Genomic DNA, 19,415 nt, shown 5'->3' on the forward strand with positions numbered 1-19,415 from the left:
AGATTATGTGCTCCTGTTCTTTGTTGGGTATTAAAGAAAAAGTCAATTAATTTTTTTACTCTTAATGTAAATTATCAAAAAATGTGTCAACTCAGATTTTCATATTCACATATGCCGTAGCTTAGACCCTACATTACATCATGTAAGATTTTTGTGTTGCAATCGGTTGAGACACAACATGCTCTTGAATACAGGGTGGGTGTCATTTCAATCATAGACATAGAATTCCTAGAATGGACCTACCTATCTATCTATCTATCTATCTATCTATCTATCTATCTATCTATCTATCTATCTATCTATCTATCTATCTATCTGCAATTTAGCTGGTACAACATTGACATTTAAATTGAATTGACATTTTACTTCTAATTATTACCACAAAGATGGCCGGCGGTCCAACCTCTGAATAAATCGTTAAATCTGGTGAATTCAAATGTAACGCAATATTTTCCCCTGACAAAAGTGTTTCCCTCTGAAATGCAGGAGGTGGCTACCCTGCCGCAAGAAAGTGGGAGGCTTATGCTGTCATGTTACATTAGCCTTGTGAGGTTCATTTCTGGGCCAGCCTTCTTCTGTTAAATTACTTTGCAAGGGAGCGCTGGCAGAAAGGCATGTTCACCATTCCATAACTGCACTGTCCGCAACTGCAGGGCTCTCCAGAGGGTGGTGTGGTCAGCCCAACGCATCAATTGGGAGGGGGGGGGGGCACACTGCCTGCCCTCCAGGACATCTACAGCACCCAGTGTCAAAGGAAGGCCAAGAAGATCACCAATGACCTCAATCACCCGAGCCATGGCCTGTTCACCTCGTTACCATCTAAGGAAGAGACCGTACAGGTGCATCAAAGCTGGGACCAAGAGACTGAAAAAAAGTTCCAGGCCATCAGACTGTTAAACAGTCGTCACTCACCGGCCTCCACACAGTACCCTGCCCTGAACCTTAGTGACTGTTTCTAGCCGGCTACCACCCGGTACTCTACTCTGCACCTTAGAGACTGCTGCCTTATGTACATAGTCATTGAACACTTGTCACTTTAATAATGTTTACGTACTGTTTTACCCACTTTAGATGTATATACTGTATTCTAGTCATGGCTCATCCTATATAACTACTGCTGTACACCTTTGTCTATTCATACTGTCCATAATGTCTATACACACCATTATATACATATGTACAGTATATTTAAACTGTTGACTCTGACGTTGTATGTTCTGATATTTCTTAATTTCTTTCTTTACATGTTTTGGATTATGTGTATATTGTGTTGTATTGCTAAGTAGTATTATACTGTTGGAGCTAGAAACACAAGCATATCACTGCACCTGCGATAACATCTGCTGGTAATCTCCTGGGTATTTCATCTGAATCTCTACCCAGCATGCACCAGATAGCCCGCTTAGTCAATGTGAAGAAGCACTGGTTGGTCAGGCCAATTGAGGTAGTATGTACATATGTACATGAATGTATTGAATGAATGCATCTGTTACCCCAGGAAATCTTAAGTCTTATTACATACAGCCGGGAAGAACTATTGGATATAAGAGCAACGTCAATTTACCAACATTATGACCAGGAATACGACTTTCCCGAAGCGGATCCTCTGTTTGGACCACCACCCAGGACAATGGATCGGATCCCAGCAGGCGACCCAAAACAATGGCGGGGCAGACGGAGCGGTCTTCGGTCAGGCTCCGTAGACGGGCACATCACGCACCACTCCCAAGTATACTACTCGCCAATGTCCAGTCTCTTGACAACAAGGTAGATGAAATCCGAGCAAGGGTTGCCTTCCAGAGAGACATCAGACATTGTAACATTCTCTGTTTCACGGAAACATGGCTCACTCGGGATACATTATTAGAGTCGGTACAGCCACCTGGTTTCTTCATGCATCGCGCCGACAGAAACAAACATCTCTGTTAAGAAGAAGGGCAGTGGTGTATGCCTTATGATTAACGAGTCGTGGTGTGATCATACAGGAACTCAAGTCCTTTTGTTCACCTGACCTAGAATTCCTTATAATCAAATGCTGACCGCATTATCTACCAAGATAATTATTTTTGATTATAATCAGTCGTGTATATCCCCCCCCCAAGCAGACACCTTGACAGCCCTGAAAGAACTTCATTGGACTCTATGTAAACTGGAAACAACTTATCCTGAGGCTGCATTTATTGTAGCTGGGGATTTTAACAAGGCTAATCTGAAAACAATAATTGTATCAGCATATCGAATGCACGACCCGGGTTGGCAAAATTCTGGATCATTGTTACTCTAACTTCCGCAATGCATACAAAGCCCTCCCTCGCCCTCCTTTCGGAAAATCTGACCACGACTCCATTTTGTTGCTCCCAGCCTATAGACAGAAATTTAAACAGGAAACGCCCATGCTCAGGTCTGTTCAACGCTGGTCCGACCAATCTGATTCCACGCTTCAAGATTGCTTCAATCACGTGGAATGGGATATGTTCCAGATAGCGTCGAACAACAACATTGATGTTAACGCTGATTCGGTGAGCGAGTTTATTAGTAAGTGCATTGGTGATGTTGTAACCACGGTGACTAATTAAACCTTCCCCAACCAGAAACCGTGGATTGATGGCAGCATTGGCGCAAAACTGAAAGCGCAAACCACTGCTTTTAATCAGGGCAAGGTGACCGGAAACATGACCGAATACAAACAGTGTAGATATTCCCTCCACAAGGCAATCAAACAAGCTAAGCGTCAGTATAGAGACAAACTAGTCACAATTCAACTGCTCAGACCAGAGAGGTATGTGGCAGGGTCTACAGTCAATCACGGACTACAAAAAGAAAACCAGCCGCAGACCCCGATGTCTTGCTCCCAGACAAACTAAACAACTTCTTTGCTGGCTTTGAGAAGAATACAGTGCCACCGACACGGCCTGCTACCAAAACCTGTGGGCTGAGTAAAACGTTTAAACGTGTTAACCCTCGCAAGGCTGCCGGCCCAGACGGCATCCCTAGCCGTGTCCTCAGAGCATGCGCAGACCAGCTGGCTAGTGTGTTTACGGACATATTCAATCAATCCCTATCCCAGTCTGCTGTTCCCACATGCTTCAAGAGGGTCACCATTGTTCCTGTTCCCAAGAAAGCTAAGGTAACTGAGCTAAACGACTATCGCCCCGTAGCACTCACTTCCGTCATCATGAAGTGCTTTGAGAGACTAGTCAAGGATCATATCACCTCCACCCTACCTGACACCCCAGACCCACTCCAATTTGGAGTATATCTTCACCCCGCTGATCCTCAACACTGGGGCCCCACAAGGGTGCATTCTCAGCCCTCTCCTGTACTTCCTGTTCACCCATGACTGCGTGGCCATGCACACCTCCAACTCAATCATCAAGTTTGCAGACGACACTACAGTGGTAGGCTTGATTACCAACAACGACGAGACGGCCTACAGGGAGGAGGTGAGGGACCTCGGAGTGTGGTATCAGGAAAATAACCTCACACTCAACGTCAACAAAACAAAGGAGATGATAGTGGACTTCAGGAAACAGCAGAGGGAGCACCCCCCTATCCACATCGACGGGACAGTAGTGGAGAAGGTGGAAAGTTTTAAGTTCCTCTGCGGACACACCACGGACAAACTGAAATGGTCCACCCACACAGACAGCGTGGTGAAGAAGGTGCAACAGCGCCTCTTCAACCTCAGGAGGCTGAAGAAATTTGGTTTGGCCCCTAAGACCCTCACAAACTTTTACAGATGCACAATCGAGAGCATCCTGTCGGGCTGTATCACCGCCTGGTACAGCAATTGCTCCACCCCTAACCGTAAGGCTCTCCAGAGGGTAGTGAGGTCTGCACAACGCATCACCGTGAGAAAACTACCAGTCCTCCAGGACACCTACACTACCCGATGTCACAGCAAGGCCAAAAAGATCATCAAGGACAACAACAACCCGAGCCCCTGCCTGTTCACCCCGCTATCATCCAGAAGGCGAGGTCAGGACAGGTGCATCAAAGCTGGGACCGAGAGACTGAAAAACAGCTTCTATCTCATGGCCATCAGACTGTTAAACAGCCATCACTAACATTGAGTGGCTGCTGCCAACATACTGACTCAAATCTCTAGCCACTTTAGTAATTAAAAATTGGATGTAATAAATGTATCACTAGTCACTTTAAACAATGCCACTTTATATAATGTTTGCATACCCTACATTACTCATCTCATATGTATATACTGTACTCTATACCATCTACTGCATCTTGCCTATGCCGTTCTGCCATCGCTCAGCAATATACACTGCTCAAAAAAATAAAGGGAACACTAAAATAACACATCCTAGATCTGAATGAATTAAATAATCTTATTAAATACTTTTTTCTTTACATACTTGAATGTGCTGACAACAAAATCACACAAAAATGTATCAACCTATGGAGGTCTGGATTTGGAGTCACAGTCAAAATTAAAGTGGAAAACCACACTACAGGCTGATCCAACTTTGATGTAATGTCCTTAAAACAAGTCAAAATGAGGCTCAGTAGTGTGTGTGGCCTCCACGTGCCTGTATGACCTCCCTACAACGCCTGGGCATGCTCCTGATGAGGTGGCGGATGGTCTCCTGAGGGATCTCCTCCCAGACCTGGACTAAAGCATCCGCCAACTCCTGGACAGTCTGTGGTGCAACGTGGCGTTGGTGGATGGAGCGAGACATGATGTCCCAGATGTGCTCAATTGGATTCAGGTCTGGGGAACGGGCGGGCCAGTCCATAGCATCAATGCCTTCCTCTTGCAGGAACTGCTGACACACTCCAGCCACATAAGGTCTAGCATTGTCTTGCATTAGGAGGAACCCAGGGCCAACCGCACCAGCATATGGTCTCACAAGGGGTCTGAGGATCTCATCTCGGTACCTAATGGCAGTCAGGCTACCTCTGGCGAGCACATGGAGGGCTGTGCGGCCCCCCCAAAGAAATGCCACCCCACACCATGACTGACCCACCGCCAAACCGGTCATGCTGGAGGATGTTGCAGGCAGCAGAACATTCTCCACGGCGTCTCCAGACTCTGTCACGTCTGTCACATGTGCTCAGTGTGAACCTGCTTTCATCTGTGAAGAGCACAGGGCACCAGTGGCGAATTTGCCAATCTTGGTGTTCTCTGGCAAATGCCAAACGTCCTGCACGGTGTTGGGCTGTAAGCACAACCCCCACCTGTGGACGTCAGGCCCTCATACTACCCTCATGGAGTCTGTTTCTGACCGTTTGAGCAGACACATGCACATTTGTGGCCTGCTGGAGGTTATTTTGGGCAGAGGTAGCGGTCCTGCTGCTGGGTTGTTGCCCTCCTACGGCCTCCTCCACATCTCCTGATGTACTGGCCTGTCTCCTGGTAGCGCCTCCATGCTCTGGACACTACGCTGACAGACACAGCAAACCTTCTTGCCACAGCTCGCATTGATGTGCCATCCTGGATGAGCTGTACTACCTGAGCCACTTGTGTGGGTTGTAGACTCCGTCTCATGCTACCACTAGAGTGAAAGCACCGCCAGCATTCAAAAGTGACCAAAACATCAGCCAGGAAGCATAGGAACTGAGAAGTGGTCTGTGGTCACCACCTGCAGAACCACTCCTTTATTGGGGGTGTCTTGCTAATTGCCTATAATTTCCACCTGTTGTCTATTCCATTTGCACAACAGCATGTGAAATTTATTGTCAATCAGTGTTGCTTCCTAAGTGGACAGTTTGATTTCACAGAAGTGTGATTGACTTGGAGTTACATTGTGTTGTTTAAGTGTTCCCTTTATTTTTTGAGCAGTATATTTATATGTTCATATTCTTATTCATTAATTTACACTTGTGTGTAAAAGGTAGTTGATGTGAAGTTGTTAGATTACTTGTTAGATATTACTGCACTGTCGGAACTAGAATCGCAAACATCTCCTAACCATGTGTATGTGACCAATAAAATTTGATTTGATTTTGATTTGATTTGTATAGTTAAAGTTATTATGCATATATGATCAACAGAGAGTAGCAGCAGAGTAAAAAAGGGGTTGGAGGGGGGGCACACAATGCAAATAGTCATTTGATTACCTGTTCAGGAGTCTTATGGCTTGGGGGTAGAAACTGTTGAGAAACCTTTTTGTCCTAGACTTGGCACCCCGGTACCGGTTGCCATGCGGTAGTAGAGAGAACAGTCTATGACTGGGGGGGCTGGGGTCTTTGACAATTTTTAGGGCCTTCCTCTGACACTGCCTGGTGTAGAGGTCCTGGATGGCAGGCAGCTTAGCCCCAATGATGTACTGGGCCGTTTGCACTACCCTCTGTAGTGCCTTGTGGTTGGAGGCCGAGCAATTGCCGTACCAGGCAGTGATGCAACCAGTCAGGATTCTCTCGATGTTGCAGCTGTAGAACCTTTTGAGGATCTGAGGACCCCTGACAAATCTTTTTCGTTTCCTGAGGGGGAATAGGCTTTATCGTGCCCTCTTCACGACTGTCTTGGTGTGTTTGGACTATTCTAGTTTGTTGTTGATGTGGACACCAAGGAACTTGAAGCTCTCAACCTGCTCCACTACAGCCCCGTCAATGAGAATGGGGGCGTGCTCAGTCCTCCTTTTCCTGTAGTCCACAATCATCTCCTTAGTCTTGGTTACGTTGTTACATTGTTATTCTGGCACGACCCGGCCAGGTCTCTGACCTCCTCCCTATTGGCTGTCTCGTCATTGATCAGGCCTACCACTGTTGTGTCATCTGCAAACTTAATGATGGTGTTGGAGTCGTGCCTGGCCATGCAGTAATGGGTGAACAGAGAGTACAGGAGGGGACTGAGCACGCACCCCTGGGGGGCTCCAGTGTTGAGGATCGGCGTGGCAGATGTGTTGCTACCTACCCTCACCACCTGCGGGCGGCCCGTCAGGAAGTCCAGGATCCAGTTGCAAGGGGGATGTTTATTCCCAGGATCCTTAGCTTAGTGATGAGCTTTTTGGGCACTATGGGGTTGACGGCTGAGCTGTAGTCAATGAATAACATTCTCACATAAGTGTTCCTTTTGTCCAGGTGGGAAAGGGCAGTGTGGAGTGCAATAGAGATTGCATCATCTGTGGATCTGTTTGGGCGGAATGCAAATTGGAGTGGGTCTCGGGTTTCTGGGATAATGGTGTTGATGTGAGCCATTACCAGCCTTTCAAAGCACTTCATGGCTACGGACGTGAGTGCTACGGGTCTGTAGTCATTTGGGCAGGTTGCCTTAGTGTTCTTGGGAACAGGGACTATGGTGGTCTGCTTGAAACATGTTGGTATTACAGACTCAATCAGGGACATGTTGAAAAGGTCAGTGAAGACACCTGCCAGTTGGTCAGCACATGCCCGGAGCACACGTCCTGGTAATCCATCTGGCCCGGCAGCCTCGTGTATTTTGACCTGTTTAAAGGTCTTACTCATGCCAGCTACGGAGAGCGTGATCACAGAGTCGTCCGGAACAGCTGATGCTCTCATGCATGCCTCAGTGTTGCTTGCCTCGAAGCGAGCATAGAAGTGATTTAGCTCGTCTGGTAGGCTCGTGTCACTGGGCAGCTCGCGGCTGTGCTTCCCTTTGTAGTCTGTAATAGTTTGCAAGCCCTGCCACATAAGATGAGCGTCGGAGCCGGTGGAGTTTGATTCAATCTTATCCCTGTATTGACGCTTGCCTGTTTGATGGTTCGTCGCAGCGCATAGCAGGATGTCTTATAAGCTTCCGGGTTAGAGTCCCGCACCTTGAAAGCAGCAGCTCTACACTTTAGCTCAGTGCAAATGTTGCCTGTAATCCATGGCTTCTGGTTGGGGTATGTACGTACAGTCACTGTGGGGACAACGTCCTCGATGCACTTATTGATAAAGCCAGTGTCTGATGTGGTGTACTCCTCAATGCCATCGGAAGAATCCCGGAACATGTTCCAGTCTGTGATAGCAGAACAGTCCTGTAGTTTAGCATCTGCTTCATCTGACCACTTTTTTATAGACCGAGACACTGGTGATTCCTGCTTTCATTTTTGCTTGTATGCAGGAATCAGGAGGATAGAGTTGTGGTCGTATTTACCAAATGGAGGGCGAGGGAGAGCTTTGTACGCATCTCTGTGTTTGGAGTACAGTTGATCTAGAATTTTTTCCCCTCTGGTTGTACATTTAACATGTTGATAGAAATTTGGTAGAACTGATTTAAGTTTCCCTGCATTGAAGTCTCCGGCCACTAGGAGCGCCGCCTCTGGGTGAGTGGTTTCCTGTTTGCTTATTTCCTTATACAGCTGACTGAGTGTGGTCTTAGTGCCAGCATCTGTCTGTGGTGGTAAATAAACAGCCACTAAATGTATAGCTGAAAACTCTCTAGGCATGTAGTGTGGCCTGCAATTTATCACAATATACTCTACTTTAGGCGAGCAAAATCTAGAGACTTCCTTAGATTTCGTGCACCAGCTGTTGTTCATAGACAGAGCAATGAATGCAAGGACTGAACATCCATGATATCAAAATTATAGTTTTGAAGCTATACCGTGTTTGTTTACATTTTAGTCATTTTGCAGACGCTCTTATCCATAGCGACTTACAGTAGTGAATGCATACATTTCATTTCATACATTTTTGTTTTTTCTGTGCTATCCTCCTGTGGGAATCGAACCCACAACCCTGGCATTGCAAACACCATGCTCAACCAACTGAGCTACAAGGGAAGGCTACTTTTAAGTTTTTAACAAACACTGGAGGAAAACAAGTTTGGGTTCTGATGAGGTACGACAGTTGAACTAAGCTCATGTGGCATAAGTTATATTCCTCAAAAATCAATGGGTATGTATAGTATCATTAATTTATAAGTCCAAATGGATGTAGCAACTACAGATTCTAGCTTTAATTAAGAACGGAAAACAAACGGCGGAGAAAAAGTTGTCACACACGTTACCGGTCTGTCACCACTGTTACTGTCAAGCGTACATGCGACGGGTGGGTATGCCACCTGTGTGCCAACTAGTGCCAACCACTGTTGGGAAAGACTATCTCCACTGAGCCCATAGTGCAGAATGATCCGAGTAAAACTCACTGTGGTTTTATCACAAAATTCTTCCTGATTCCTTGAAAACAAACAAATGCATGGATGGAGAGAGAGAGTGAGAGGGAGAGAGAGTGGGGGAGCGTGAGGCATCTGAACAGATGCAGAGAGAGCCTGGAGAGGGAGCTGGAAGGTGGCGAGGGACTTTTAGAGAGGAAGCTCTGTCAGTGCAAACAGAAGGTTGGGGAGTGGGAGGGAGAGAGAGAGAGAGAGAGAGAGAGAGAGGGAGAGTGAGAGAGCGAAAGAGAGAGAGAGAGAGAGAGAGAGTATAAGAGGAGGCTGAGAAGCAGAGGGAGGAGTGATGTTAATTGATTGTGTATCGGGACACGGGAACTTTCACACATTCCTTTTCATCTTCTTCCCTCTCTCTCCTCTCCTCTCCGCTCTCTACTGCTCCCTAGGAGAGGGTGGTGGAGGTGCAGAGGGATGCTCCGTCAGTCGTGGATCCCAGTAATCTAAGATAGTTTGAGCGTCAGCCCTTTTTTCTGTAATAATTTAAGAGAGAGAGAAAGAGAGAGAGAGAGAGAGAGAGATATGTTTCCCATGCCAATAAAGCCCTGGAATTGAATTGAATTGAGACAGAAAGGTATTGTTGGTATCTCAGGTAGCCTTGTTCTTCCTCAGGAAGCCTTGGTCTGTCTCAGGTAGCCTTGGTCTTCCTCAGGTAGCCTTGGTCTGTCTCAGGAAGCCTTGGTCTGTCTCAGGTAGCCTTGGTCTTCCTCAGGTAGCCTTGGTATTCCTCAGGTAGCCTTGGTCTTCCTCAGGTAGCCTTGGTCTGTCTCAGGTAGTCTTAGTCTTCCTCAGGTAGCCTTTGTCTCTCTCAGGTAGCCTTTGTCTCTCTCAGGTAGGCTTGGTCTGTGACAGGTAGCCTTGGTCTGTGACAGGTAGCCTTGGTCTTCCTCAGGTAGCCTTGGTCTGTGACTGACCTGGTCTTCCTCAGCTATAGTCTGACCTTCTACTGACCTGGGATGGTATCCATAACGCATCAAAAAAGGTCTTAGGAATCTTGTTAAAACCTGTTTTAAGACTAAAAAAACTCCCAATTCAGAATAGGATTTAGGATGATGTGAAGACACTGCCCAGACAAACTCTGAGCCAGGAGTAAAATCAACTCATTACAGTTTATCTCAGCTGGTAATCATGACAGTTTGAGGTACCGCAAAGGAAAGATAGTGATGACACTTATTGACATTGTTGTAAATTGGGCAATAACCAATCCTGATGAGGCATGACCAGACTGTGAACTCTATAGCACTCTTCAGACAACCTCAGTGAATGTGACTGTACATCAAATGTGGACATTTTTGCCTAATACTGTATGTTGGCATGCATACATTTTTTAAACTAATTCTGATGGTTGTAAAAAGCGGAATTTTGACAACAATTACCGTTATATCAACACACTCGTCACTCCTGTTTAACAACCCTAAATCTCTTTGGCACAGTAGACATTACAGTAGGCATCGAGTCACTTGCCGATAATGTTGCATACAACGTATTAAAGGTCTATGATTTTCATCGAACGCAATCAAAGTTAACATAAGCCCTAGATTCCTTTAGTTGCTCAACTTTTAAGGATGCCAAACGTAGACATTTTTTTACTAACGTGATTTTGCACTCCAAAGGGATAACTTGAAATAACATGATGTAGGTAATTCAATAATCAAAAAAAGAAATGTGTTTATATATTAGCCTTGTGGTTATAAGTATTTAGGAATATCATATTGAAATATGCCTCCTGTGAAATCATTGTCAAAAGTGCAAGATCTACTTGCATGTAGATCTAGATTATTTATGGATTGATTATATTGACGTATCAAAATATTATTTGAACAACTTCAACCACTGACTCCCTGCATTTTTCTAGTATTTAGATGCCTGTTGGAAACTCTTAACTGGTTATGACGGCACATGAGGTCTCCTAAATATCTGTCAACTTGGTGTGACTCCTATGACTAAAGAGGTTTCATGCATAGCTTTTATTTGAGCCATGAGAGTAGGAGTAATGTCTCTATTGTCAATACTTACGACCCATTTTCTACTCTGAGACGGTTGGTGGATACGGGCCTGGTCCGCCTCAGGTATCCTGACCTGAAAACACAACGTAGAAAAAGCAGTTGATTTGCACCCACATTGTGTAAATACCTAACCTTAACCGTAACTCTAACCTTAACGCTAACCTTAACCGTAACTCTAACCTTAACGCTAACCCTAACCGTAACTCTAACCTTAACGCTAACCCTAACCCTAACCGTAACTCTAACCTTAACGCTAACCCTAACCTTAACCGTAACTCTAACCTTAACCCTAACCTTAACCGTAACTCTAACCTTAACCCTAACCGTAACTCTAACCGTAACTCTAACCTTAACCTTAACTCTAACCTTAACGCTAACCCTAACCGTAACTCTAACCTTAACCCTAACCCTAACATTAATCCCCTAAATCTGCCACAGTTTCATCAATCCTTGATTCCAGTAATTCTCTTTGTTAACCTCTGGAACCCTCTACTTTACACATGCCTATGACAGATTTATACATAATGTCAACATACTTGTTTGAATACTCCACGCATGCAGTCACTGTGAGTTCGTCACTTTGTAACTCTCTACCAGTTGTGTGCTGCCACAGAATCATTTGAGATAGCCCAGACATGAAGAACAAAGCACAAGCACTAACCACCAAAACCCCCAAAACCCTAAATATGAGCCCCTTCTAATGAACTTAAACTGAAATTGAGAGAAAATACCACTTTAGGTATGTGTGAGGACTTTAATCATGAGGCAAGATGAAGTGTGAGTCTCTTCTTGGAAAACATGCCCTTCAGTGTTTCAGTCTTTTGAAGTCTGCTAGAGAACATGAGCTGAACAATCCACAAAGAAGTCTGAGTCAGAAATAGCACCCTATTCCTTATATAGTGGACTACTTTTGACCAGAGCCCTATCGCATTTGGGACACACGTAGCTCCAGCCTGTTCTCCCAAGTCTTCTGTCTGATATTCGGCACCATGGTAGTTCTTATAAATGTAAAAAAAAAAAATGTCATTAAATAAGGATCTCCTCATTTAAGCTGAGTGTGAAGCTCTAAATCCTCTACAACGTTAGCGCTTGAAATAATTAGCGCTTGAAATAATTTACGGGTACAGTAATCACAACCAGTTAGCAATCTAAAACATGTGCCGTAAAGGGGGGAGTTTGGCGATTTGCAAATTAAATTGCTAGTGTGTTAGACTTGATTTTGATCAACAGTATTTATTAACCCCAAACTTGAGATTTATTTGGTTTGTTGTACCTTTAATGTAATGTACTTTTCCCCTATGTATTCTGTCCTCAATGTAGACCCTGTCATCGATGTAAGCTACAGTATCATGTGTTTGAAATTGCAAAAGGAAGGGCATTTGTGTTAATTAAGCATTAAACACTCTGTATGCTCACGGCACAGTAATTACAACTCAGCTTCGAGGCCATCACCTGCTTTTAAATGATGATGCAAAAATCGAAACGCTGTACAACCAATGACAACAAACATATTTCACGTAAACGACATTAGGCTACCCCAGCGTACCCCAAGGGAACGGATGAATGGCTTTAATTTCACGATTACGGATCTAGTGAGTAGTGCAGTCATATTTCCGAGAAAAGACAATGATGTGATTAGGATTCACCGGGTGCCCGGTGTTTGACGACAATGCCTTTTAATAATTATCAGGGCTCTTCTGATTGCCATGGCTCCAGGCAGGCTGCACTCGCTCCATACGGAAAGACATATCTCACTGCTTCTCCTCTCATCACGCGCCACCACTAAACCACTACCTGACTTCTACCCTTCATCTCCTTCTGTTCCCTCTCTCTTTTTTTCTATGTTTCTACTAGTCTATTTATAGTTGTTTTTCTTGGAATCGCATCAATAAGGCGAGGACTTTGTGGTACCGGCTTGTTTTTTTACACTTCCGTGCTCTCCTCTGGAAATGGTTTGGTAATCGATAGGAATCTCGACATTTCTTCCCTGCTCTTGCGCAATAGGTGTTTGACGTTATAAGGGATAAGAACGACCATATAAACATTTTAAAGTGTTCATAAAAGGAAATGTTTTGCACATTGCTTTGTTACATTTTTTAATGATGTCATGTGATGAAGTAGATCAACTTTCACTAGACACTTTCAAGGACATTTCTCATATGTGGAGGAAATTAGACAATATAAATGTTCAGAAGGATTCCGCCCCATTCTTGACCTTCCTATTTAGATTACCCATTATTATATCATTAGTTTTAAATGGGTTTTGGGTTATTGCAGATAATATCATCATCAACCGTGTATTCCATTATAATAGCCTTCTCTCAAAACCAAAGAAACACTCATCAAGTGTTGAGAAAAGAGGGCACAAGAGACAGGGAGGAGATAAGAGAAATTTGAAGGGGTAAAAAAATGCCATAAAACATATTTGAACAAGGAGACAAATCTTACTAGCTCACATCTGTCTTGCATGTGACAACCATAAAATAGAATGCAATACAAAATAAAATAATATAATTGCTTTTATTTTTCCCAGAGGGAAACGTCAGTACATGCAGAAAGATATTGTGCCATTGCGTTTCTGTTGAATTTTGTTGAGTACATAAATCCAAAAATGTGCATTCTGATCCCATAAAACTCCTTGCTGGCTATGATTGACTAGTAACCCCAACAACCACTGTGTATACTTGTGGTCAGATGTCATCTTAACTTCCAAACCAGTAGAACTGATTGACCCAACATCATTTTCCTGGAAGCAAATCTATAAGACCCTGTGATATAATGGGGCGGCAGGTAGCCTAGTGGTTAGAGCGTTGGACTTGTAACCGAAAGGTAAAAATCTGTCATTCTGCCCCTGAATTGAAAATAAGAATAAGAATTTGTTCTTAAATGACTTGCCTAGTTAAATAAAGGTAAAATAGAAAATAAAAAAATAAAGGGAATCTAGGAGAAGGAAGATACTGCTTACCAAATGGCCCCCTATTCCCTATACAGTGCACTCAAAAGTAGTGCCCTATCAAAGGTATAGGGTACCATTTGGGATGTACCCATAGGGTAGCTGTCTGATTTCCTCATCTCAGGGTCTACTGTTTGGGCAATCACGTTGAACCCCATCCAGACAGACTGGTGTCAGGTGCCTGAAAATCTCATAAAGTACCATTACAGTTAATGATACGTCAGAGTCCAAATACAGTTCTGCCCCAATGGGCCCTGGTCAAAAGTAGTGCACTATATAGGGAATAGGGTGCCATTTGGGACACAAACCATTTTAACCTAGACTTCCCCCCTTGAAACAGATGAAAGGGCTGACACAGTGTGTGATGAATATTAAGCTATAACATGCACTCGCTACAGCTTCAAATTAAAATAACATATTATATTCCAATTACAGGGTAACTTAATCATGTATGTCTTCTTTTAGATTTTATTGATTGATTTGTCAAGGACCATGTACAATTAAAACAAGGAAAAAACATCCTGACCTTGACTACTGTGGAAAATACAAAATTTGACCCAAAATCAGCGTCTAGGGGCAACACTTCACCCTACTCCACAGTGCATACGACACAATTAGTCACGGTTAATGTTCATGTTCAATCATGTTACCATCTCTCTACCCAAGTGTCAACATATAGTTTGTATAGTGTTATGTGTTTCTATATCTGTTTCTAACCATAGAAATAGAATTACAAGAAAGGGCGTAGCCCATCAGAACACAGCAGTTTGACCCTCATGAATACACTCAGTAGTTCTATGTCTGTGTTTTTACTTTTCTCTCAGGTGAAGTACGGGCGTTTTGCCTTTGTGTGGGATGCGGCGGTGCTGGAGTATATGGCCATCAACGATGAGGACTGCTCCTTCTACACTGTGGGGAGCAACGCACCAGATCGGGGCTACGGCTTCGCCATGCAGCACGGCAGTCCATACAGGGACATCTTCTCCCAGAGGTACAGAATTAAGCAGGGGCGCAACTTTGGTTTTAGAAGTGGGGGGGACATCATATACAGCTCTGGAAAAAATGAAGAGACCACTGCAAAATGATCAGTTTCTCCGGATTTACTATTTATAAGTATGTGTTTGAGTAAAATGAACATTTTTGTTTTATTCTATAAACTACTGACAACATTTCTCCCAAATTTCAAGTAAAAATATTGTCATTTAGAGCATTTATTTGCAGAAAAGTGGTCAAAATAATAAAAAAGATCCAGTTTTGTCAGACCTCGAATAATGCAAAGAAAATAAGTTCATATTCATTTTTAAACAACACAATACTAATGTTCAATATTTGGTGGAATAACCTTGATTTTCAATCACAGCTTTCATGTGTCTTGGCATGCTCCCCACCAATCTTTCACACTGATGTTGGGTGACTTTATACCACTCCTGGTGCAAAAATTCTAACAGCTCAGCTTTGTTTGATGGCTTGTGACCATCCATCTTCCTCTTGATCACATTCCAGAGGTTTTCAATGGGGTTCAGGTCTGGAGATTGTGCTGGCCATGACAGGGTCTTGATCTGGTGGTCCTCCATCCACACCTTGATTGACCTGGCTGTGTGGCATGGAGCATTGTCCTGCTGGAAAAAAACAATCCTCAGAGTTGGGGAACATTGTCAGAGCAGAAGGAATCAAGTTTTCTTCCAGGACAACCTTGTACGTGGCTTGATTCATGCGTCCGTCACAAAGACAAATCTGCCCGATTCCATCCTTGCTGAAGCACCCCCAGATCATCACCGATCCTCCACCAAATTTCACAGTCAGTAGTTTCTGGAATAAAACAAAAATGTTAATTTTACCAAAACACATACCTATAAATAGTAAAACCAGAGAAACCAATAGTTTTGTAGTGGTCTCTTAATTTTTTCCAGAACTGTATATTTATATACATAGATATATATTTTATTTTTTATCTAGACGGATAAACACTCCAAACAGCCTACCCGACCGCTCAGAGGCATCCTCATAGTCCTAAATCACACTGTTGCCGGCTTTTGTATCACATTAAAATGGTCAAACTGGAGGGGGACAAAAATGCAATTTCAGAATGTGGGGGGCATGTACCAAATGTGGTTTCTAATGACAATTGAGATGTACAAACTATGGCATAAGGGGACGATAAGCGGATGAGAGGCAATCCGTAATTTCGATTAAGACATTATTGAGCGAGCTAGGACATTTGTTTGTTTGTTCAGCACTTTTGAAATGTATAGTGACAGAATTCAGATCATGGACCGTTATTGCAGTCTCCCTGTACACCAAGTCAGAACTGTAGGATAAATAAAGGGGCCATATAAGCAGACAATGACAGCTCTTACAATATTCTATGATTACATTTCTCTAAAACAGGTTATAGGCTACAGAACAGTAGGCAAAAAGAGGGGGAAAATAGACCAAATTACTAGGGTGAGGCACATGGACTACTAACAGTTTACCACACAACATACACTGTACAACACAACAAGTCAGATTCGCAGTTCCAAGTTTACAGTTGTTTTGAGTGCGGCACAAATCATGCTTCATTGACAGCATGGCCAATGTTGAATGTTTATCATTTTCAACCTGGAAAAGAGACCCTTAATCCCAGACTTGGGACTACACAGCCACTCCACTGGATAGCAGGCTAGTGATTGCTTTACAATGCTTGCAGTTAGCCACTGATTCCTTCCAAACCACTCATTGTTGAATTTGCTGTGTAATGTTTCTGTCCAATGGCCGATGAACACCTATACGTTTTATCTATAATTTCTCTTCATTATTTCTCTTCATATGACAAGGATTAAAAAGAATTTGCTAGTAGATTGTTGACTTAATTCATGATGATGACTGCTAGCTAAGATTTTGAAAGTAATCTTAGCTAGCAGTCCAATCAAAGCAACTATATATATAACGTTATTTGACATAATTCTATCGGTGGCCAATGACCTTGAGCCTTCTTGGATGGGCACTTCTATGGCAGCATCCAAGAGGCTTGAATTTTCGAGTTCAAACCTTAGACTTGGCTGTGATGTAGTGTCCCCATGAGTGACAGAAGACTGAGCCAATCACGGCGCAACTAGAGAATATCACCAACCCCTACGCTCCGTATTTTCCTGCCCCACCTGCCCTGAATGATGGGTTGCCACTGCCCTAAACCTAACCAGTATGTTTAAAATAGCCTTTCTCCTAATGTTCCTTGTTTTACACACACACACACACACACACACAGTTTTGAGAAAGATTTAGGCAGATCGGATTTCGTCAACTGCTGTATGGCGTTTTAGTGAAATGTCACCTTCTGTCATTCAGCGGACCGGAGTTTGTCCCAGTCCATTTGTGAAAGGACTTTTGTGGAAGGACATAAAATGTTGTGATGGGATTATAGGTCGTTGTTAGATTGACAAAGTACACTAAGACAAAATGCCAAATCCCTTCTCTATTAGACATTTCCTTTGAGATTACTGACAAAGGCATGTAGTAAAACTCAATCATTCTGACATGCTCAAGTGTCCCACTCACCTTTAATGCTGTGCTGCTGCACTGAGAAAGACATTTGGCTACATTTGTTTTAATTTCTAGACACACCTAAGAGAGGAACTTGTATGCCATCATGTGGCGGTTGCTAGCTTCATTTGTATTTACAATGAAAATGTGTGTGTGTATTGTTTATATATGTGTGCGTGTGTGTGCGCATGTACCTGTTTTTGTGTATGTGTGTTTGTGTGTGTGTTTGTTCGTGCATGTATGCTTCTGCATGCTCCTGTGTGTGAGTGTGTGTGTGCTCGTGGTATATTTGTTTGTGCCAGCGTGCGTGTGTGCGCACGTGCGTGCGTGCCTGCATGCTTGTGTGCGTGTGCGTGTGCCCTGGTTTATTCGTGTGTGCCAGCGTGTGAGTCAGTGTTCATTCCATTTAGACCACTTTATCTATTGATGCACAAAACTGCTGAATATTTGTGGTTATGAAAGTAAACAAGTTATTAATTGACTGTCCTATTTAATTCCTTGTCATTATTTCCAGGACAGCTCTTGGGGAGCACTTCCCAAACTCATTTTCATAAAACAGTGTTCCCTATGGTTCCTGCAACAATGCAAGGTAAATTACTGAGACAAAATGTTTGAGGAAAACATGTTTTTATACAGACTTTAAGTCAATGAAGCACAAAGCTGAAATTATGGAGAAATTGTATTTGTCAACCAGTGGTGGCAATGCAATGTTTCACTCTTTATGGTGTTCCCCACTATCATCACAAATAAATGTGTCTCCATGCGTTGCCTCATTCGAAGCGCAAGGAGATTTATTTTGCTATTCACTCTGTGGCAGAGGAGAAGTCCATTTGAAGTTTTGCTGTGTGTGGGGATCATGTGGGGCTTGGAAATGGCATCAGTATTCATTATCAAACTGTGTCAACATTTTCTCAACTATTGGTATTTCAAAGCGTGGAATGGGAGAGCTTGGGGTAGATATTGCTTTTGAATAAAAACAAGGGCATCTCCAAGGCGTTCGTTGGCCTTCTCAATCAGAACCTCAAGTCCTGGAAAGAAAACAGAGGCTCCCTAATCAAATATCTCCAAGCTATCGGTAGAAAGACAAATAGTCAGTGATTCATGTCTAATTGGAGAGGGAACCTGTGGATTTTAGAAGACCGCTGGTTATTGGAGAGGAAACCTGTGAATTTTAGAAGTCCACTGATTATTGGAGAGGAAACCTGTGGATTTTAGAAGTCCACTGGTTATTGGAAAGGAAACCTGTGGATTTTAGAAGACGACTGGTTATTGGAGAGGAAACCTGTGGATTTTAGAAGTCGCTGGTTATTGGAGAGAGAACCTGTGGATTTTAGAAGTCTGCTGGTTATTGGAGAGAGAACCTGTGGATTTTAGAAGTCACTGGTTATTGGAGAGGGAACCTGTGCATTTTAGAAGTCCGCTGGTTATTGGAGTGGTAACCTGTGGATTTTAGAAGTCAACTGGTTATTGGAGAGGGAACCTGTGGATTTTAGAAGTTCACTGGTTATTGGAGAGGGAACCTGTGGATTTTAGAAGTCCACTGGTTTTTGGAGAAGGAACCTGTGGATTTTAGAAGTCCACTGGTTATTGGAGAGGGAACCTGTGGATTTTAGAAGTCCGCTGGTTATTGGAGAGGGAACCTGTGGATTTTAGAAGTCCACTGGTTATTGGAGAGGGAATCTGTGGATTTTAGAAGTCACTGGTTATTGGAGAGGGAACCTGTGGATTTTAGAAGTCCGCTGGTTATTGGAGAGGAAACCTGTGGATTTTAGAAGTCCGCTGGTTATTGGAGCGAGAACCTGTGGATTTTAGAAGTCCACTGGTTTTTGGAGAAGGAACCTGTGGTTTTTAGAAGTCCACT

At 43.5% G+C, this 19,415-nt stretch overlaps 1 protein-coding gene across 2 annotated transcripts in view; it reads left to right on the top strand.

Annotated features, from left to right (window-relative positions):
• Window positions 1–19,415, top strand: part of LOC115164974 (glutamate receptor ionotropic, delta-2) — a 582,060-nt gene that overhangs the window by 537,385 nt on the left and 25,260 nt on the right. For both annotated transcript variants that reach the window (XR_003870040.1, XM_029717948.1), the window contains exon 14: window positions 14,857–15,023. Coding sequence is in view for 1 of the 2 variants with exons in the window: in XM_029717948.1 (XP_029573808.1) it covers window positions 14,857–15,023 (167 nt within the window). In the remaining variant the exon portion in view is untranslated. The remainder of the gene's footprint in view (window positions 1–14,856; window positions 15,024–19,415) is intronic.

This window comes from Salmo trutta, chromosome 27 (assembly GCF_901001165.1).
Source record: "Salmo trutta chromosome 27, fSalTru1.1, whole genome shotgun sequence".
Taxonomy (NCBI): Eukaryota; Metazoa; Chordata; class Actinopteri; order Salmoniformes; family Salmonidae; genus Salmo; species Salmo trutta.